The sequence below is a fragment of the Leopardus geoffroyi genome, chromosome C1, assembly GCF_018350155.1.
Source record: "Leopardus geoffroyi isolate Oge1 chromosome C1, O.geoffroyi_Oge1_pat1.0, whole genome shotgun sequence".
In the NCBI taxonomy this organism is placed as follows: Eukaryota; Metazoa; Chordata; class Mammalia; order Carnivora; family Felidae; genus Leopardus; species Leopardus geoffroyi.
The window spans coordinates 40,370,858-40,393,437 of NC_059328.1; the positions used below are offsets into that span (position 1 = coordinate 40,370,858).

The window sequence follows — 22,580 nt, forward strand, 5'->3', positions numbered from 1 at the left end:
TTGGGGAGAGGGGAATAAGCCATGCTACATGGATTTCCCATATTTAGGGGCCCAATGAAGATATCACAGAAGTAACTCACAGTGTCTTTTGGTGGGGAAAGTGAAGACTGGGAAGGGGGCCGAAAATACAGTTTTGTATTCTTGGGGTGAGACAATATCCAGAAAGGATGGGAGCATTTGTCATGTAAAAAAAGGAAAAGGAATTTCTTGAAAAGAACAGAAAAGCATGAAACTAGTATAAGGTCAAGTTTTGTAAGAGTTCCATACAATAGAGCAGGAATGATTCTTTCAAGGAAAGGTTAGGTCTTCCATACTGAAATGGGTCTGGGGAAAGTGGAAAGACGTTGTAAGAAATATTAATAGCTTCAATATCAAATGCAGTGAAAATAAACCTAGCTTTTGAATAACTTTACTTGAAATTATCCCCTACCTCACGTTCCTCTTCTTGTTCTTTGCGAATCTGCTCCAAACGAAACTGTTCTGCCATCTCTCTCTCATGAGCTTCCCTCTGTCAATAAAAGAGAAAGGGAGCCAGCACTCAATAAACACTGGTTTACTTAAAAAGGCGGGGGATGGAGGGGGAAGAGAGCTCACGCCCAGCACCGTCATAATAGAAGTGTTTCTCTCTGGAATAAGAGTGGAAATGGAAGGAACAATAAAGTATAGCTCTCTGATCATGTTGAGTACCCATATAAACACCTGTTCAGCTCTGGGAGTGTGGCATTCAAGATTCTTTGGAAGACCTTTCTCTGGTCTTCTTTTCTGGTCTTTTCTGCTATCTCTCCTATACCCAAATATCAGGCTCTATCTGCATTAGCTTCTATCACGCACCCATGTTTTCTGGCTCCTTGCTGCTAGCATATACCACCTCTTGTGTCCTACCCTTTTTCTCTATTCAGTTCACATTTTTAACCTCTTTCATGAAACTCTCCCTAAGCAGATTTCCACTTATTAGCTCTCCAAAAAAAGCTAGAAAAAAACTTTCCACTGAAACTCTTGTTCCCTAATCTCTCACAGAACTCAGTGCTTCCCTTATGACTTTTATGATCCTTGCCTAAGTATTATAGCTAACTATGTTCTTGAGTTAATCTATTCTACACCACGTTGTGAGTCTTTTGAGGGTAGAAATTGTGGCTTATTTTCTTTTCCTTCCTTCAATACTCAGTACAGAAGCAGGTACTCAAGAAGTATTAAATAAATCAGTGGTTTAAACATTGCTGAGTTTTTACTACAGACTGGTTAAAAAACAAGTAAAATAAATATTAGGCCTATTTTTGTTTTCATTTTTCATGAGTGTTAAAAAACTTTGTGTTGTCAAAATGAATCATGCTTCAAAAGCCACGGGTAGAATTATATTCTGTTAACTGAATCTAGCTTTCTCCATTGCAAATCTAACATTCTTATGGATTAAGATGATAAAAGGGCTGGCACTTAAATAAATAATAAAAGACTATTTAGGATTGAATTCTTTGTCTCAGAAGCCCCTTGACCAAACCTACCTTGGCTCTGTCAGCCTCAAGTGAAAGGCGATAGGCCTCATCTTGCTCTCTTTTCACATTTTCTCTGGCTTCACGTTCATCCTTAAAAGAAAGGAAAAGATTCAAATGTCTTTTACCATATTACTTTTTTTTATAGAAGAAAACAATGATGATCATCTTGTCTTAGTCCTGTGTAAATTTATTAGAATTAAATAAGGCACTTTAAAGTGTATAGGATAGAAATAAGCAAACAAGAAGAATAGCACAGTAGATGGTGAAATAAGAATGTTTGAAGCCTAGCTCTACCACTTATAAACTGTGTGACCTTGAGCAAGTTATTTAACCTCTCTGGATCTCAGTTTCTTCAATTATAAAATAGAAATAGCATTTGTTTCATAGGGTTGTTGCGAGACTCAAATATAATAACATATAAACGGTCTTGCAAAGCACTTGACATTTCATTTTCACAATGATTAGTTCCCTTCCCCTTTTCTCCTGATTTTTTAAAGATAAACTTGGAGTTGTCATCACTGAGGCTAAGGACTGGGAGAGAGTAAAGAACTAGAAAGTAATCCTCTGGTCAGCATGAGAAGAAGCTGAAAGCAAAATACTCTGGTTAACTACAGTCCACACTACACCACTAAAGCTTGGTTATCGAACTCAGTGCTCCCAACAACATTCACACTCATCAAGTGTGGATGACTTAAGCAGTTATCCAAGTTGAAGATCCTTTAAAACATTTTTAGCTTCGGGGCGCCTGGGTGGCGCAGTCGGTTAAGCGTCCGACTTCAGCCAGGTCACGATCTCGCGGTCCGGGAGTTCGAGGCCCGCGTCGGGCTCTGGGCTGATGGCTCAGAGCCTGGAGCCTGTTTCCGATTCTGTGTCTCCCTCTCTCTCTGCCCCTCCCCCGTTCATGCTCTGTCTCTCTCTGTCCCAAAAAAAAAAAAAAAAAAAAAAAAAAAAAACGTTGAAAAAAAAATTAAAAAAAAAACAACATTTTTAGCTTCTGAAGTGATTGTGCATCTGTCTACACTTAAATTACTTCATATGAAATTAAAAGTTAATTCAACTACCAGAATTTCTTCATGTACTTAAATTTAATAAATACCCACACCTGTTAACATTAGAATATAGGTTCCCTTTTTGGCCATTTTGTGTCATAGCTGAATGAATCATATAAAGTCACCAATATCTGAATGTTTTTGACCTCTAAAAATGGAAATCTCATATGGTGAACTTAATACTTTCTAATGTTTTGTCTTCCCAATTCAATATATACTTAGGTGCTCTCACTGATACCCATTTAAGACTGGCCTTCTCTCTGAAGCCTCAATCTCCTTTTAGTTTCAATGATTCAGCTAATTCCAAAATCTCTGATATAAATAGTAACATTTCACTGATTCCCAATCTTTTAAATAAAAAATTTGAAATAATTATAAGTTGCTGGCTAAAGCTAATTGCTATACTATCTATGATGAAAGGGTATGCTAGGTGATTTATATCAGGAACAATATTTAACCTGAGAGATCACTTAGGCTGTGAAGCATTCGGGGACAATTTACATGTCATATAATATTACACATGAATAAAAATGGGTTTTAAACACTTCCACTTGGAGACTTGTACTAAGCAATTAGTATTCATATTTTATTTTTATTTTTATTTATTTTTTTTTTTTTAAATTTTTTTTTCAACGTTTATTTATTTTTGGGACAGAGAGAGACAGAGCATGAACGGGGGAGGGGCAGAGAGAGAGGGAGACACAGAATCGGAAACAGGCTCCAGGCTCTGAGCTGTCAGCACAGAGCCCGACGCGGGGCTCGAACTCACGGACCGCGAGATCGTGACCTGGCTGAAGTCGGGCGCTTAACCGACTGCGCCACCCAGGCGCCCCTTAGAGAAACAGCATACATCTTTAAATATATTTTCACTAATTCCAGCTGGGTATTTCCCACTTTGGTATATATACTAGGTTTTACTACGACCAGATACAATCAGCCTGATAATTATATTTTGCGCATTTCTGTTTATATTAGCATTTCCCTAATTCATTACTCTGTGAACTCCTCCTCCACTCCATATCCAAGTTTGTACACAGTGGCCACTTAATAGTTCATTTAGCCAAGGCCGATCTATATTTGATATATAATGTCTTTATTTTATAAGTCACTGAGGAGAGGTAATGGGAAGATTAGCAGATCTGTATTCAAATCCAATCCTGGTCAGTAGCAAGCTATGTGTTTTTGCTTCTGTCTCTCTTTCCCGTTATTTATTATATTAAAAGATTGAATTTCTAAGGCTTTTATGCCTCTGTGGACAAGTCTACCTTTCAGAAATCTCCAATATACTTAATATAACCTATGGGAGTAACTTATCTTTCTATATTTCAAATGGGGAAATACTGGAGATGTTTAAATTTTTAATTTTACATTACTTTCTTGATCCCACTCCTCTAGTTTAGGTTTCTCTTGTAACATTCTGTACTGTCCCTTTAAAACCTTTATCACAATGACAATTAATTATCATATAATCATTTCCTTAATGTGAGATCCCCCCATGGCACTGTAAGCATCATAAAGGCAGGGTCCTTATCTATATTACACACCTCTATATTCCAGTGTTTCACACATTGTGTAGTTTTTGGGAGGTGTTTAATAAGCATCTGTTGAATAAATAAACTATCTTTCCAGGCACAAAATATTTATTGTCTGCAGTAAAAATTAAGGAGGAAGAGAATAGCTTAACAAAAATGCAACCCTACCTGACTCAATGAAATCAACTGGCTGGGCAGAAATGACCTATTATGACACTATGTACAGACAACAAAGGGACCTTCTAAAAGCTACCACAGCTGGAAGCCCTTTGAGCACAAATACAGTTGGTAATAAAAGCATTCTAAGTAAACAGCTCTATTTTAAAACAGACTGTTGCAGATATGAAAGGCCATTAAATATAGGGATCTCTGCCACAAAATGTGGCACCTGTTATGAGAGGACTTCCTGCACCAGCTAACTTGCTTCCTTCTCTTCCCTGTACCCTCCTTTTCATATTAGGTATCACATCAGCACTGAGGATGCAGATGCAGACCATAGTTTAGTAGGGGAAGACACAGATAATCTTGCTTGCTTGGATCACCTTCATCATTTTTTTGTGAAGAGTTCGGTGTTCAAGTTTTGCATTATTTTACTTTTATTCCTTAAATAATGTCACTCTCTTTCTACCTGGAATAGTTCTGCTCCATTAGTTCTATCATTAAGAATCCTACCAGCTTTTAATAGAAATATAAGAGGGCGCCTGGGTGGCTCAGTTGGTTAAGTGTTTGACTTCAGCTCAGATCATGATCTTACGGTTTGTGAGTTTGAGCCCCGCATCAGGCTTTGTGCTGACAGCTCAGAGCGTGCAACCTGCTTTGGATCTTGTGTTTCCCTTTCTCTCTGTGCCCCCTCCCCTGCTTGTGCTCTGTCTCTCTCTGTTTCTTTAAAATGAATAAACATTTAAAAAATTACCAAAAAAAAAAAAAAAAGAAATATAAGAGAACAACATGTACAAAAGAGCCACTATATAGATGGAGAAACTAAAATCACATGAGGATAGAGGATTCATACAAGACTACCCATTAAGTCAGTGGCAGAACTTAGACTTGAATCCAGGTCTCCTGACAGCTTCTTCTCTCCTGTCTGCTACAAACCAATGCTCTTTTCCTTGCTCACAGCCCTCCTGGACTATCAGACAGAAAGGCCAGATCAGGCATGTGGCTCAGCATGAATTTTTCTAAACTTATCATGGTCGGAACTTCTTACGTGTTTGGTAGTTGCTTGTGAATGGCTATCATTTCTTCTTTTCTGTCTTATGGATTTTATACTTGCTTCTCTAACTGCCCTGTTCACTATCATCTCCAATTTGGAGGTTTAAAGAACACTGCTTAGGCATCTCCCCCATATTATTCTACATGATTAGATTTTTTAAAGGAAAATTCCAGGTGTGATTAACATTTCATGCACTAATTTGTTCTCATATCTATACATGCGCCTCCTGGAACTTCTCCTCTACCCTACAAATGCGGAGACTCCCTATGCGAAATCTGAGTGGGCACATTGCACGAGAAATACATGTATATTGTGTGGAAGTAGAACAGCTGGTTTAGGAACTGGTTTCAGGTGCTGCTTGGGCTAGAGCTTGGGCTACTGGGTATTAAAATACTCTTTATCACACCAAAATGTGAAGTGGGATTGCTCAGAACTAAGTGAAAGCCTCCACTGAAGCCTTTCATCTACAGCATACTTGTCAGTGCTCTCATACTGCTTTGTGCTACACTCATTTGTATGTTTTTTTACTGTTTCCTACCTCAGCTGTTAAGCTCCCAGAGGGAAAAGACTCCATTTGATATGTCTTTGTATTTCCTATGGCATCTAGCATACTATCTTACATATGGCAAGCATTAAATACACATTTGTTAGATGAATGAATGGAATTACCAGTGCTCAAACAGTTATACACCTGAAGTTCTGGAGTCTCTAAGTATTCTTCAAACTAGTAATTTTTATTTACATGTATTTTTTTTTTATTCTGAGTAATAGGGTGACTTGTTAAGAAGTACAAGAGTTAGAATTTAAACCTATGTTTAAAAGATTTAAAAACCTTTCTCACCGCAAAGCCTTTGTTTTCTTCCCACTGTGTCAGACTAGGTGGCTTGGTATAGTTCTCTGAGACAGTAGCCATTGAGTCAGACTTCCCTATAAACCATTAAAAATAATGAAAACATTCTGAGCTGTCAAATGGTTCCTAAATGAGCTACTTAACCCGAAATGGAATTTAGATGTAACTTGTTACTCCTCTGTAGTGTTTAAAATTGGTAATCATCAGTTAATACCCAAAGGCTAATGCAAAGTTCTGAATTATCAAATTGAAGTAGGCTATAGTGGTTAGGCTTGTTTCAAATACTTACCAAATACATACACAAATATGTACATACATATATGGTATTTATCTCTTCTTCTGAACACCCAGGTCAGAAGATATACCTTGCTCTTTGCTCTGTTGAGTAAAACCTTGTAAACAGGGAGAGGGCTCTGGTATGTATCCCTGAAGAGATATGGACCAAGATACCTTGAAGTTCTCTCAATATAAATACTTAAAGACGATAGAGAAAATGTAACAAAATTTTTAAAAAGTATTACTCAGCATGTGAGAAAGAAAGAAACAAAGAAAGAGAAATACCTGGGTACCAGAAATAAAAAACTGAAAAATTTGAGCTGTAAATGATGAGGTAGCATGGAACCTGACAAGTTAGATTATCCATTTTGGTAACCTAGAGTCCCAGAAGATTTTATTTTGGACCCAAGTGAGGTGGGGAAATGGAAAGTCATCTATGGGATAACTTTTGGCAGTATGGTGTAAGTATAATTTGAGTCTGGGAGTAGGGTGCAGGGGTGGGGGGAGAAAGCTTATTTTAGGAAATGATGGCCAAAAGTTTTCTGAATTTGATAAAGACTATAAAGCCACAGATCCAAGAATCTACATGAATACCAGGTGAAAAAAAAAAAAAACACAAAGAAAGCTACACCCAGGCACATCATAACCAAATTGCACAAAATTAATAATAAAAAGAAAAATCTTAAAAGAAATCAAAGACATAATATGTACTGGGGAACAAATTAAGAATGAAAGCAGTTGTCTCAGAAACAGTGCAAGTGATAAGATAGTGAAGCAACATCTTTTAAAGCACTGAAAGAAAACATGTCAACCAAAAGTTTTATCAAAGGTAAAATTACCTTTCAATTGGAGATGAAATAAAGACTTTTTCAGATATACAAAGGGTGAAAGAATTAATCACCAGCATGTGTATCAAGGAAAAGCTAAAGGAAGTCCTTTAGGGAGAAGTACCCACAGTACCAACCAGATGGAAATCTGGATCTACACAAAGGAGAACTGGAAATGGGAGCTCCGTGGGTAAATTAACAGACATTTTTTTCTTATTGTTTAAATCTCTTTAAGAAACAACTGAGTGCATACCAATGACATTTTTTAAAGAAACAGAACAATCCATTCTAAAATTCATATGGAAACTCAAAGGACCCCAAATAGCCAAAACAGCAGCCAAAGCAATCTTGAAAAATAACAAAGTCAGAGGACTGACATTTCCTGATTTCCAAACTTACTACAAAGCTATAGTAATCAAAACACTGTAGTACTTTACCTATTCTTATAAACAATGGAATATTACTCAGCCATACAAAAGAATGTTACCTTGCCATCTACATCAATATGGATGGACCTAGATGGTATAATGCTAAGTGAAATAAGTTAGAGAAAGGACAAATACCATATGGTTTCATTCATATGTGGAATCTAAGGAACAAAACAAACCAACAAAGGGAAGACCAAAAAACAGACTTATTTACAGAGAACAAATTGGTGGTTGCTAGGGGAGATGGCTGAAATAGATAAAGGGGATTAAGAGTAATACTTACTGTGATGAACACTGAGTAATGTATAGAATTACTGAATCATTATATTGTATACCTGAAACTAATATAACACTGCATGCTAATTATACTTCAAATAATGATGATGATGATGATGATGATGATGATGATGATAAAATAAAAACCATTGTAGTACTAGCAGAGGATACATATCTGGACCCATGCAACAGAGTAGAGAGCTCAGAAATAAACTCTCACATATAAGATAAATTGATTTTTGACAAGAGTGTCAAGATCATCCAAAGGAGAAAGGACAGTCTTTTCAATGAATGGTGCTGGGAAAGCTACAAAAGAATGAAGTTGGGCTCTCACTTTATACTATATAAAAAATCAACTCAAAATGGATCAAAGACCTAAAACTAAAGAATTAAAGCTATGAAATTTTATAAGAAAATATAGGTGAGCAATCCCTATCAAAACAACACCAGCATTCTTCACAGAGCTAGAACAAACAATCCTAAAATTTGTATGGAACCAGATAAGACACTGAATAGCCAAAGTAATCTTGAAAAAGAAAACAAAAGCTGGAGGCATCACAATCCTGGAATTCAAGCTGTACTACAAAGCTGTAATCATCAAGACAGTATGGTACTGGCACAAAAACAGATATTCAGATCAATGGAACAGAACAGAGAACCCAGAAATGGACCCACAAAAGTTTGGCCAACTAATCTTTGACAATGCAGAAAAGAATATCCACTGGACTAAAGACAGTCTCTTCAGCAAGTGGTGCTGGGAAAACTGGATAGCAACATGCAGAAAAATGAACCTGGACCACTTTCTTATAACATACACAAAAATAAACTCAAAATGGATGAAAGACCTAGACGTAAGAAAGGAAGCCATCAAAATCCTCGAGGAGAAAGCAGGCAAAAATCTCTTTGACCTCGGCCGCAGCAACTTCTTACTCAACATGTCTCCAGAGTCAAGGGGAAACAAAAGCAAAAATGAACTATTGGGACCTCATCAAAATAAAACCTTCTGCACAGCAAAGGAAACAATCAGCAAAACTAAAAGGCAACCAACAGAATGAGATAAGATATGTGCAAATGACATATTAGATAAAGGGTTAGGGTACAGTATCTATAAAGAACTTATCAAACTCAACACCCAAAAAACAAATAATCCAGTGAAGAAATGGGCAAAAGAAATGAATACACACTTCTCCAAAGAAGACATCCAGATGGCCAACCAACACATGAAAAAATGCTCAACATCATTCATCACCAGGGAAATACGAATCAAAACCACAATGAGATACCACCTCACACCTGTCAGAATGGCTAACATTAACAACTCAGGCAACAATAGATGTTGGCGAGGATGCGGAGAAAGAGGATCTCTTTTGCACTGCTGGTGGGAATGCAAGCTGGTGCAGCCACTCTGGAAAACAGTGTGGAGGTTTCTCAAAAAATTAAAAATAGAACTACCCTAGGAACCAGCAATTGCACTACTAGGTATTTATTCAAGGGATACAGGTGCTGTTTCCAAGGGGCACATGCACCCCAATGTTTATAAGCAGTGCTATCAACAATAGCCAAAGCATGGAAAGAGCCCATCGATGGATGAATGGATAAAGAAGATGCGGTATATACCATGGAGTATTACTCAGCAATCAAAAAGAATGAAATCTTGGGGCGCCTGGGTGGCTCAGTCAGTTAACTGAACAATTTCAGCTCAGGTCATGATCTCGCAGTCCGTGAGTTTGAGCCCCACGTTGGGCTCTGTGCTGACAGCTCAGAGCCTGGAGCCTGCTTCAGATTCTGTGTCTCCCTCTCTCTCTGCCCCTCCCCTGCTCATGCTCTGTCTCAAAAATTAAAAAAAAAAATTAAAAAAAATAAAACAGAATGAAATATTGCCATTTGCAACTGCATGGATGGAACTAGAGGGTATTATGGTAAGCAAAATTAGTCAGAAAAAGACAAGTATCATATGACTTCACTCATATGAGGAATTTAAGATACAAAACAGATGAACATAAGGGAAAGGAAGCAAAAACAATATAAAAACAGGGAGGGGGACAAAACATAAGAGATTCTTAAATACAGAGAACAAACAGAGGGTTGCCGGAGGGGTTGTGGGTCGGGGGGATGGGCTAAATGGGTAAGGGGCATTAAGGAATCTACTCCTGAAATTATTGTTGCACTATATGCTAACTTGGATATAAATTTAAAAACATATATAAAATAAATAAATTAATTAATTAAAAAATATATGGGTGAAAATTTTCATGACCTTGGATTAGGCAGTGATTTCTTCAGTATGACAAAGCATAGGCATTAAAAAGAAAAAAAAAATAGATAAGTTAGGCACCAGCAAAATCAAAAACTTTTGTGCATCAAAAGACACTATTGAGAGTGAAAAGACAATTCACAGAATGGAAGAAAAATACTTGCAAACATATATCTGGTAAGAATTTAATATCCAGAACTACTATAAGTCAATGACAATAAAAATGAACAATCCAATTAAAACATGGGCAAAGGACTTGAAAAGACAATTCTCTAAAGATATATAAATGGTCAATAAGTACATGTTCATAGCAGCACTATTCACAATAGCCATAAGGTGGAAACAATGCAAATGTTTATCAACAGATGAATGGATACACAAAATGTGGTATAGAGATACAACAGAATATTATTCAGCCATAAAAGGAAGGAAACTCTGATACATACTACCACATGCATAAACCTTAAAGACACTATACTAAGTAAAAGAAGCCTGAAAGAAAAGGACAGATATTGTATATTTCCACTTACATGAGGTACCTAGAGTAGGTAGAGTCATAGAACTAGAAAATAAATCAGAGATAACCAGGGACTGAGGGAAGGAAGAATGGAGAGTTACTGCTTATTAGTCTGGCTAGATCTCTAATTCAATGGTTAACAAAGTGATATGAACAGACATCCCAGCCTTTTTCCTGGTCAAAAAAACAAAAAAACCCAAAAACATTCAATCTTTCACCACTCAGTAAAATGTTAGCTCATAGGTTTTTTTTAAATAGATGTCTTTTCAGGTTCTACTCTGTTCCTACTTTACTGAAAGTTTCTATCAGGAATGCATTAGCTTTTGCCTAATGCATTTTCTACATCCATTGAGATAATCATATGGTGAATCACACGGATTGATTTTCAAATTTAAGGCAAGAAAAGGAAATAGAAAACATCTAGAGTGAAAAGGTAGGTACAACTCTTTATCACACATAAAATTATCAGAGATATGGAAAATTATACGGATTCTACCAAAAAGCTATTTGAACTAATAAGGGATTTTGTAAGGTTGTGAGATATAAAACTGATATACAACTAGCAACTGCATTTCTATTCACTAGCAACAAACAATTAGAACCTATAATTTAAAAAATACCACTTATAACAGCATAAAATATGTGAAATACTTAGGGATAAATCTGACAGAAAGATATACACTGAAAACTACAAAATACTGCTGAAATTAAAGACCTAAATAAATGGAGAAATACAACATTTTCATGGATTAGAAGAGTCAATATTTTTATATGACAATTCTCTTCAAATGATGTACATATTCAATGCAATTCTAATAAAAATATTGGCAGCATTTCGTTTTCTTGTAGAAATTGACAAACCTATAATAAAATTCATACAGCAATGCAAAGGACCTAGAGTAAGCCAACACAATTATGAAGAGAGAAGACTTACACTACTTGATTTCTTTTTTTTTTTTAATATGAAATTTATTGTCAAATTGGTTTCCATACAACACCCAGTGCTCATCCCAACAGGTGCCCTCCTCAATACCCATCACCCACCCTCCCCTCCCTCCCACTCCCCATCAACCCTCAGTTTGTTCTCAGATTTTAACAATCTCATAGTTTGGCTCCCTCCCTCTCTAACTTTTTCCTTTTTCCTTCCCCTCCCCCATGGTCTTCTGTTAAGTTTCTCAAGATCCACATAAGAGTGAAAACATATGGTATCTGTCTTTCTCTGTAGACTTATTTCACTCAGCGTAACAACTCTCCACTTCCATCCACGTTGCTACAAAAGGCCATATTTCATTCTTTCTCATTGCCACGTAGTATTACATTGTGTATATAAACCACGATTTCTTTATCCATTCATCAGTTGATGGACATTTAGGCTCTTTCCATCATTTGGCTATTGTTGAGAGTGCTGCTATAAACATTGGGGTACAAGTGCCCCTATGCATCAGCACTCCTGTATCCCTTGGGTAAATTCCTAGCAGTGCTATTGGCTGGGTCATGGGGTAGATCTATTTTTAATTTTTTGAGGAACCTCCACACTGTTTTCCAGAGCGGCTGCACCAGTTTGCATTCCCACCAACAGTGTTAAGAGGGTTCCTGTTTCTCCACATCCTCACCAGTATCTAGAGCCTCCTGATTTGTTCATTTTAGCCACTCTGACTGGCGTGAGGTGGTGTCTCAGTGTGGTTTTGATTTGTATTTCCCTGATGAGGAGTGATGTTGAGCATCTTTTCATGTGTCTCTTGGCCATCTGGATGTCTTCTGTAGAGAAGTGTCTATTCAAGTTTTCTGCCCATTTCTTCACTGGATTATTTGTTTTTCAGGTGTGGAGTTTGGTGAGTTCTTTATAGGTTTTGGATACTAGCCCTTTGTCTGATATGTCATTTGCAAATATCTTCTCCCATTCCCTTGGTTGCCTTTTAGTTTTGATTTTTTCCTTTGCAGTGCAGAAACTTTTTATGTTCATGAGGTCCCAATAGTTCACTTTTGCTTTTAATTCCCTTGCCTTTGGGGATGTGTCAAGTAATAAACTGCTGCGGCTGAGGTCAGAGAGGTTTTTTCTGCTTTCTCCTCTAGGGTTTTGATGCTTTCCTGTCTCACATTCAGGTCCTTTATCCGTTTTGAGGTGGGTTTTTTTTTTTTTTTTTTTTTTTGAATGGTGTAAGAAAGTGGTCTAGTTTCATTCGTCTGCATGTTGCTGTCCAGTTCTCCTAGCACCATTTGTTCAAGAGACTGTCTTCTTTCCATTGGATATTCTTTCCTGCTTTGTCAAAGATGAGTTGGCCATCCTTTTGTGGGTCTAATTCTGGAGTCTCTATTCTATTCCATTGGTCTATGTGTCTGTTCTTGTGCCAATACCATGCTGTCTTGATGATTACAGCTTTGTAGTATAGCTTGAAGTCTAGGATTGTGATGCCTCCCGCTTTGGTCTTCTTCAAAATTACTTTGGCTATTTGGAGTCTTTTGTGGTTCCGTACAAGTTTTAGGATTGCTTGTTCTAGCTTCGAGAAGAATGCTGGTGCATTTTTTTTTTTAATTTTTTTTTTCAACGTTTATTTATTTTTGGGACAGAGAGAGAGCATGAACGGGGGAGGGGCAGAGAGAGAGGGAGACACAGAATCGGAAACAGGCTCCAGGCTCTGAGCCATCAGCCCAGAGCCCGACGCGGGGCTCGAACTCACGGACCGCAAGATCGTGACCTGGCTGAAGTCGGATGCTTAACCGACTGCGCCACCCAGGCGCCCCAAATGCTGGTGCATTTTGATTGGGATTGCACTGAATGTGTAGATAGCTTTGGGCAGTATTGACATTTTAACAATATTTATTCTTCCAATCCATGAGCACAGAATGCTTTTCCATTTCTTTATACCTTCTTCAATTTCCTTCATAAGCTTTCTATAGTTTTCAGCATACAGATCTTTTACATCTTTGGTTAGGTTTATTCCTAGATATTTTATGATTCTTGGTGCAATTGTGAATGGGATCAGTTTCTTTATTTGTCTTTCTGTTGCTTCATTATTAGTGTATAAGAATGCAACTGGGGCGCCTGGGTGGCTCAGTCGCTTGAGTGGCCGACTTCGGCTCAGGTCATGATCTCACAGTCCGTGGCTTTGAGCCCCACATCGGGCTCTGTGCTGACAGCTCAGAGCCTGGAGCCTGTTTCGGATTCTGTGTCTCCCTCTCTCTCTGCCCCTCCCCTGTTCACGCTCTGTCTCTCTCTGTCTCAAAAATAAGTAAACGTTAAAAAAAAATTTAAAAAAAACGCAACCAATTTCTGTACATTGATTTTGTATCCTGCGACTTTGCTGAATTCATGTATCAGTTCTAGCAGACTTTTGGTGGACTCTGTCGGGTTTTCCATGTATAATATCATGTCATCTGCAAAAAGTGAAAGCTTGACTTCATCTTTGCCAATTTTGATGCCTCTGATTTCCTTTGGTTGTCTGATTGCTGATGCTAGAGCCTCCAACACTATGTTAAACAACAGCCGTGAGAGTGGACATCCCTGTCGTGTTCCTGGTCTCAGGGGGAAAGCTCTCAGTTTTTCCCCACTGAGGATGATGTTAGCTGTGGGCTTTTCATAAATGGCTTTTATGATGTTTAAGTATGTTCCTTCTATCCCGACTTTCTCGAGGGTTTTTATTAAGAAAGGATGCTGAATTTTGTCAAATGCTTTTTCTGCATCGATTGACAGGATCATATGGTTCTTTTCTTTTCTTTTATTAATGTGATGTATCACATTGATTGATTTGTGAATGTTGAACCAGCCCTGCAGCCCAGGAATGAATCCCACTTGATCATGGTGAATAATTCTTTTTATATGCGGTTGAATTCAATTGGCTAGTATCTTATTGAGAATTTTTGCATCCATATTTCTCAGGGAAATTGGCCTGTAGTTCTCTTTTTTTGCTGGGTCTCTGTCTGGTTTAGGAATCAAAGTAATGCTGGCTTCACTACTTTGAAAGTTTTCCTTCCCTTTCAATTTTTTGGAAAAGCATGAGAAGGATAGGTATTATCTCTGCTCTAAATGTCTGGCAGAATTCCCCAGGGAGGCCATCTGGTCCTGGACTCTTATTTTTTGGGAGATTTTTGATAACTGATTCAATTTCTTTGCTGGTTATGGGTCTGTTCAAGTTTTCTATTTCTTCCTGTTTGAGTTTTGGAAGTGTGTGGGTGCTTAGGAATTTGTCCATTTCTTCCAGGTTGTCCAGTTTGGTGGCATATAATTTTTTATAGTATTCCCTGATAACTGTTTGTATTTCTGAGGGATTGGTTGTAATAATTACATTTTCATTCATGATTTTATCTATTTGGGTCATTTCCCTTTTCTTTTTGAGAAGCCTGGTAGAGGTTTACCAATTTTGTTTATTTTTTCAAAAAACGAACTCTTGGTTTCATTGATCTGGTCTACTGTTTTTTTTTTTTTTTTTTTTTTTAGATTCTATATTGTTTATTTCTGCTCTGATCTTTATTATTTCTACTCTTCTGCTGGGCTTGGGGTGTCTTTGCTGTTCTGCTTCTATTTCCTTTAGGTATGCTGTTAGATTTTGTATTTGGGATTTTTCTTGTTTCTTGAGATAGGCCTGGATTGCAATGTATTTTCCTCTCAGGACTGCCTTGGCTGCATCCCAAAGCATTTGGATTGTTGTATTTTCATTTTCATTTGTTTCTATATATTTTTAAATTTTTTCTCGAATTGCCTGCTTGACCCATTTATTCTTTAGTATGGTGTTCTTTAACCTCCATACTTTTGGAGGTTTTCCAGAATTTTTCCTGTGGTTGATTTCAAGTTTCATAGCATTGTGGTCTGAAAGTGTGCATGGTATGATCTCAATTCTTGTATACTTATTAAGGGCTGTTTTATGACCCAGTATATGATCTATTTTGGAGAATGTTCCATGTGCACTCGAGAACAAAGTATATTCTGTTGCTTTGGGATGCAGAGTTCTAAATATATCTGTCAAGTCCATCTGATCCAATGTATCATTCAGGGCCCTTGTTTATTGATTCTGTGTCTAGATGATCTATCCATTGTTGTAAGTGGAGTATTAAAGCCCCCTGCAATTACCTCATTCTTATCAATAAGGTTGCTTATGCTTGTGATTGTTTTATATATTTGGGGGCCCCTGTATTTGGTGCATAGACATTTATAATTGCTAGTTCTTCCTGATGGATAGACCCTGTAATTATTATATAATGCCCTTCTTCATCTCTTGTTACAGCCTTTAATTTAAAGTCTAGTTTGTCTGATATAAGTATGGCTACTCCAACTTTCTTTTGGCTTCCAATAGCATGATAGATAGTTCTCTATCCCCTCACTTTCAATCAGAAGGTGTCCTCAGGTCTAAAATGAGTCTCTTGTAGACAGCAAATAGATGGGTCTTGTTTTTTTATCCATTCTGATACCCTATGTCTTTTGGTTGGAGCATTTAGTCCATTTACATTCAGTGTTATTATAGAAAGATACGGGTTTACAGTCATTGTGAGGTCTGTAGGTTTCATGCTTGTAGTGATGTCTCTGGTACTTTGTGGTCCTTGCAACACTTCACTCACAGAATCCCCCTTAGGATCTCTTTAGGGCTGGTTTAGTGGTGATGAATTCCTTCAGTTTTTGTTTGTTTGGGAAGACCTTTATCTCTCCTTCTATTCTGAATGACAGACTTGCTGGATAAAGTATTCTCTGCTGCATATTTTTTATGTTCATCACATTGAAGATTTCCTGCTATTCCTTTCTGGCCTGCCAAGTTTCTGTAGATAGGTCTGCCACTATGGGTCTTCCTTTATAAGTTAGAGCCTGTTTATCCCTAGCTGCTTTCAGAATTTTCTCTTTATCCTTGTATTTTGCCAGTTTTACTATGATACGTCGTGCAGAAGATCAATTCAAGTTACGTCTGAAGCGAGTTCTCTGTGCCTCTTGGATTTCAATGCCTTTTTCCTTCCCCAGATCAGGGAAGTTCTCAGCTATGATTTGTTCAAGTACACCTTAGCCCCTTTCTCTCTCTCTTCCTCTTCTGGAATTCCTGTTATACGGATATTGTTTCATTTGATTGCATCATGTAGTTCTCTAATTCTCCCCTCATACTGCTGGTTTTTTAATCTCTCTTTTTCTCAGCTTCCTTTTTTTCCATTCTCTCCTCTGCCTCTTCAATCCATGCTATGGCCACCTCCATTTTTTTTTAAAATTTTTTTTTTTTTTTCAACGTTTTATTTATTTTTGGGACAGAGAGAGAGACAGAGCATGAACGGGGGAGGGGCAGAGAGAGAGGGAGACACAGAATCGGAAACAGGCTCCAGGCTCTGAGCCATCAGCCCAGAGCCGGACGCGGGGCTCAAACTCCCGGACCGCGAGATCGTGACCTGGCTGAAGTCGGACGCTTAACCGACTGCGCCACCCAGGCGCCCCTGGCCACCTCCATTTTATTTTGCACCTCATTTATAGCATTTTTTAGCTCCTCATGCCTATTTCTTAGTCCCTTTATCTCTGTAGCAATAGATTCTCTGCTGTCCTCTATGCTTTTTTCAAGCCCAGTGATTAATTTTATGACTACTATTCTAAATTCATGGTCTGTTATATTGCTTAAATCGTTTTTGATCAATTCGTTAGCTGTCACTACTTCCTGGAGTTTCTTCTGCGGAGAGTTCTTCCATTTCGCCATTTTGGGTAGTCCCTGGGGTGGCTCCAAACTGCAGGGCACTTCCCCTGTGCTGTAGGGAGTAACTTGTGTTGGTTGGCAGTGCCACAGTCAGACCTGATATCTGTCCCCAGCCCACCGCTGGGGCCACAGTCAGACTGGTGTGTACCTTATCTTCCCCTCTCCCAGGGGCAGGACTCATTGTGGAGTGGTGTGGCCCCTTTCTGGGCTACATGCACATTGCCAGGCTTGTGGTGCTGCTTCAATGGGATCTGGCGTATTAGCCGGGGTGGATCCACAGGTGCACAGGGGCGGGAGGGGCAGGCTTAGCTAGCTTTGCAGTTGGTGGTTGCCTGCGGGAGGGGTCCTGCAGCACTGGGAGGGAGGCAGATCCGTGGGAGGAATGGATCCATAGAAGCACATTGTTGGGTGTTTGCGCAGTGCAATCAAGTTTGGTGACAGGAACTGGTTCCCTTTGGGATTTCAGCTGGGAGATGGGAGAGGGAGATGGCACTGGCCAGAGCCTTTGTTCCCCGCCTAGCTGAGCTCTGTCTTCCGAGGCTCAACACCTCTCCCTCCCGGTGTCCTCTCGCCCTCCCGCTCTTCCAGCAGAGCTGTTGACTTATAACATTCCAGATGTTAAGTCCCGCTGGCTGTCAGAACTCACGCAGTCCGGCCCCTCTGCTTTTGCAACTCAGACTCGGGGGCTCTGCCTTGCTGGGCGGCTGCCCCTCCACCGCCCTGGCTCCCTCCCGCCAGTTCGCGTAGCGCACACTGCCTCTCTGCCCTTCCTACCCTCTTCCGTGGGCCTCTTGTCTATGCTTGCCTCTGGAGAATCTGTTCTGCTAGTCTTCTGGTGGTTTTCTATGTTATTTAGGCAGATGTGGGTGGAATCTAAGTGATCAGCAGGACGAGGTGAGCCCAGCGTCCTCCTATGCCGCCATCTTCCGTATCTCCTCCACACTACTTGATTTCAAGACTTATTATAAAGCTAAAGTAATTGTGTGTGATATTTGTATTAAGATGGGCAAAAAAACCACTGGAACAAAGAATGGAGTTCAGATAGAGATCTGCACATATATATCAACAAAGATGCAAAGTTCAATGCAAAGGACAGTGTTTGGAACAAATAGTGCAGGAACTACTGGGTATCCATGTCTCCCTCTCCACTCTCCCTCCCTACTCTCCCTCCCCCAAAAGAACTTCAATCCATACTTCACACTACATATAAAACTTAACTCAAATGGATCACGGACCTCAGTATAAAACCTAGTTATAGTTATAATACTTTCAGAAGAAATATAGGAAAAAATAGTGACCTGGAGTTAGGCAAATATTTCTTAGATATGACCCAAAAGCATGACACATAAAAGAAAATATAAATTGGACTTCATCAAAATTAAAAACTTCTTCTGTTCTCCTAAAGAGAATTGAAAATGATATTAGGCCACAAACTAGGAGAAAAATCTGTGCAAATTACTTATCAAATAAAGAATGTGTATCTAGAACATATAAAGAACTCAAAATGCAAAAATAAAAAAGAATCCAATTTAAAAAGTGGGCAAAAATTTGCAGACCATCAAAAGACATATGGACATCAAGAAAGCACATGAAAAGAAGCTCAATCTCATTAGTCGTTAGGAAAATTAAAGCCACAATGAGGCATCACTATATACTTGTTAGTATGTCTGTAATTTAAAAAGATTAACCTCACCTAGGATTAACAAGGAGGCAGAGCCACTAGAACTCTCATACACTCCTGATGGGAATGGAAAATGGTGCAACTACTCTGGAAAACATTTTGGCACTTTCTTAAAAAACTGAGCACATATATACCTACTATATAATCTAGTCATTCTAGACCTAGGTAGTTACCTAAGACCAATGAGAAAATATAAAAAACTTGTATACAACTGTTCATAGTAGCTTTATTTGTAATAGTCCCAAACTAGGAAATAATCCAAATGTATGTCAACAGGTCAATGGACAAAAAATATGAGAAAATACAGTTTTGAAAGCAGCAGTAGGTGCTTTCCTCAAACCATTGCTTGTTCAGGGCAGACAGGTATTGGAACCTCTGTCATACTGTAACAATTCCCCTTCATAGGATTTCAGAGTGAGAGTGGTAAGCCAATTATCAGTGGCTTTTCTGCCAATTTTAAGCCAATCATGACTAGTCTGGAGAAATGAGTTCTGTAATAGAGACCAAATCTCAGAAACTCAAAAGAAGAGGTACGCTTAGAACTGAGTGACTTAAGGTCAGTTTACTGAGGGCAGCCAGCACAAAGTGGATTCCTCTCAGGAATACAGCACTGAAATGCAAGGTTAAATGAGACTGCTCAGCTTCCTTCTCAAAACAGTAAAAACAGAGGAAACAGATTCAGTGAGCACTGAAATACCCATTCTCAGCTTTGTCTACCTATTTTACTAAATGAAAATGATGACGATGGTATAGTGGTCATGTAGAAGGTTGAATCAAAGTGGAGGCTGACAGTCTTTCCACTGGGGACTAGGGGCACATTAGTGTTTAGAGTAAATCAAGTAAAATTTGCAGTGTTTGTTTCAGATACTGACAGGAACTAAGCTCAGGCAGTTACCTTATAAGTACAAAATAGCTATCATATTGTTCAGTGGCTACTGGAGGGAAGACTTATCCTATATATTAGTAGCCTATTTTAGGATCCAGAATAGCTAACATGGTTATAGGTTAGGTTTATTGTGGATCAATTATACTTCAATATAGCTTTAGAAAATAAATGATTAAAGCATAAGAGACTCTTAAAAACTGAGAACAAACTGAGGGTTGATGGGGGGTGGGTGGGAGGGGAGGGTGGGTGATGCGTATTGAGGAGGGCACCTTTTCGGATGAGCACTGGGTGTTGTATGGTAACCAATCTGACAATAAATTTCATATATTGAAAAAAAATAAAATAAATTAAAAAATAAATGATTAATAGTACTAAAAAATTAATGGATGGATTAAGCAGCAGCTTGGACACAGGTGAAAAGAGAATTAATGAAAAAAAAAGAGAATTAATGAAGTAGAAATAATGTGAGAAAATCACCTAAACTGCAACACAGAGAGATATAGAGAAATAAAATATGATAGAGGAGTTAAGAGACATGGAGGATATAATCAAGAGTATCTAATATATATCTGCTAGGAATTCTAGAAAAGAACAATACTCAAAGAGATAATTGTTTTGAATTTTCTAGTATGAGATAATAAGTGAGTAAGGATCATTTCAAATGGTAACCTCTAGTTCTATAGAAACTACTGAACTGCATAAACGTATCAATTGGTTGAAGTCACCATAGTCAAGGAGTAGAGCTTTGAATGCCACCTCACATGAAGAACACCAGTTCTGATTCTCAATTCTGCTAATCTAATGATAAGACCTTGAATGACTGGGCTGTAGTAATAAAAGTAGTAGTTAAAACCTTGCCAATCAAAGTAATTCAACAAGCAACACTGAAAACAATTGGAAGCTCATCAGAAATGCAGAATCTTGGGCCCCATCCCAGATTGATGAAAGCAGAACATAAATTTTAATAAGATTTCCAGGTGATTCCTATGCACATTTAATTTTGAAAAGCACTATTTAAGAAGACTGTATAAGTCTGAGCAGAGAATCTTACAGAAAGCTAAAATTTCTTTGTTTAGAAGTAATATACCTATATTGCTTAATTACAAGTGCTTGGGATGGTTTTTGCTTGCAGTAAAGTTATAAATGGGGGAAATTCATACACACTGGTACACACTGGTACAGAAGAATGGTTCAATACTATTGGATGAGGACTTAATCTGTTAGTGTAGAGGCAGCAGTTTGGGAGACAAGACCTGTGCTATTGTGTGTGTGTGTGTGTGTGTGTGTGTGTGTGCGTGCGTGTGTGTGTTTAATGTTTATTCATGTTTGAGACAGAGAGAGAGAGTGAGTGAGCGAGTGCATGAATAGGGGAGGTGTAGAAAGAGAGGGAGATACAGAATCCAAATCAGCGGTCACGCAGACTGCTCATATAGGAACATGTCCATTGAGAGCATACACTCTGAGAAAGTTAAGAGAAAGACAGTTATATTTCCTCTCCCATATGGCAGCCCTATTACATGGAAAGTCCAGTTAAATGCTCTGGAGATTTTGGGGTGTGTGTGTGTGTGTGTGTGTGTGTGTGTGTGTGTGTGTTTGTAACAGAAATGATGTAATGGTCTCTGATAACATCTACATTTGGTTGCCACTTCTCTAGTTGGGATTCCTTCCTGAAAGTAAATAAATAAGACAGGAAGAGAAAGCTTGTTTTCCATCATAGGTGAGCAAACTATGGTTTTAGGGCCAAGGCTGGCCTGTGGCCTGGTTTTGAAAACAAGTTTTACTGGAGCATAGTCATGATCATTTGTTCACATATTATGTATGACTCCTTTTATGCTACAACAGCACAGCTGAGTAGCTGTGACAGAGAGAATATGGCCCCCAAAGTTAAAAATATTTACTACCTGACCCATCACAGAGAAAGTTTGCTGACCCTTTTAAATCATTATAAATGCTGATTACAGCCTTTTTAACTTTTAACTTTTAGTAAGCAGGGAATAAAACTCTAATGAGTTCATGGGAATCTAGGGAGTACTTCAGGAAAAGGAAAGGTCAGACGGAAAGAGTAACTAATTTGTTCAGTACAAAAAACCAGAAGCCATAACCTAGCTCTGACATTAGTGTTAAAGATTTAAAATCAAGGGGTGCCTGGGTGGCTCAGTCAGTTAAGCATCCAACTCTTGGTTTTGGCTCAGGTCATGCATGATCCCAGGTCCATGAGTTCGAACCCTACATCGGGCTCTCTGCTATCAGCACAGAGCCCACTTCAGATCCTCTGTCTCCCTCTCTCTCTGCTCCTCCCCTGCTTGTGTATGCGCGTGCTCTCTCTCTCTCTCAAAAATAAACATTAAAAAATATTTAAAGTCAAAGGTCTCGTAGCCACATATTTCAAAATTTTCATAGGCTAATAATAGAAGGTCTTGAAAGTGATTTCGAACTACAGATAAAAATAATTCGATTAGGCATAAGCATGCAAGAGAATTATATACTTAGGTTACCAGAAGACGTGGAGGAATACTTTTTTTTTTAAATTTTATTTATATTGAGAGAGAGTGAGCAGGGGAGAGGCAGAGAGGCAGAGAGAGAGAGAGAGAGAGAGAGAGAGAGAGAGAGAGAGAGGGAGAGAAAGAGAGAATCTCTCCATGATGTCAGGC

The 22,580-nt window shown here is 38.4% G+C and overlaps 1 protein-coding gene across 3 annotated transcripts in view; it reads right to left on the bottom strand.

Annotated features, from left to right (window-relative positions):
* Nucleotides 1-22,580, bottom strand: part of FAF1 (Fas associated factor 1) — a 518,332-nt gene that overhangs the window by 55,675 nt on the left and 440,077 nt on the right. For all 3 annotated transcript variants that reach the window (XM_045477316.1, XM_045477318.1, XM_045477317.1), the window contains 2 exons: nt 1,500-1,580; nt 431-508 (listed from right to left, as the gene is read on the bottom strand). In XM_045477316.1, coding sequence (XP_045333272.1) covers nt 431-508; nt 1,500-1,580 — 159 coding nt within the window. The remainder of the gene's footprint in view (nt 1-430; nt 509-1,499; nt 1,581-22,580) is intronic.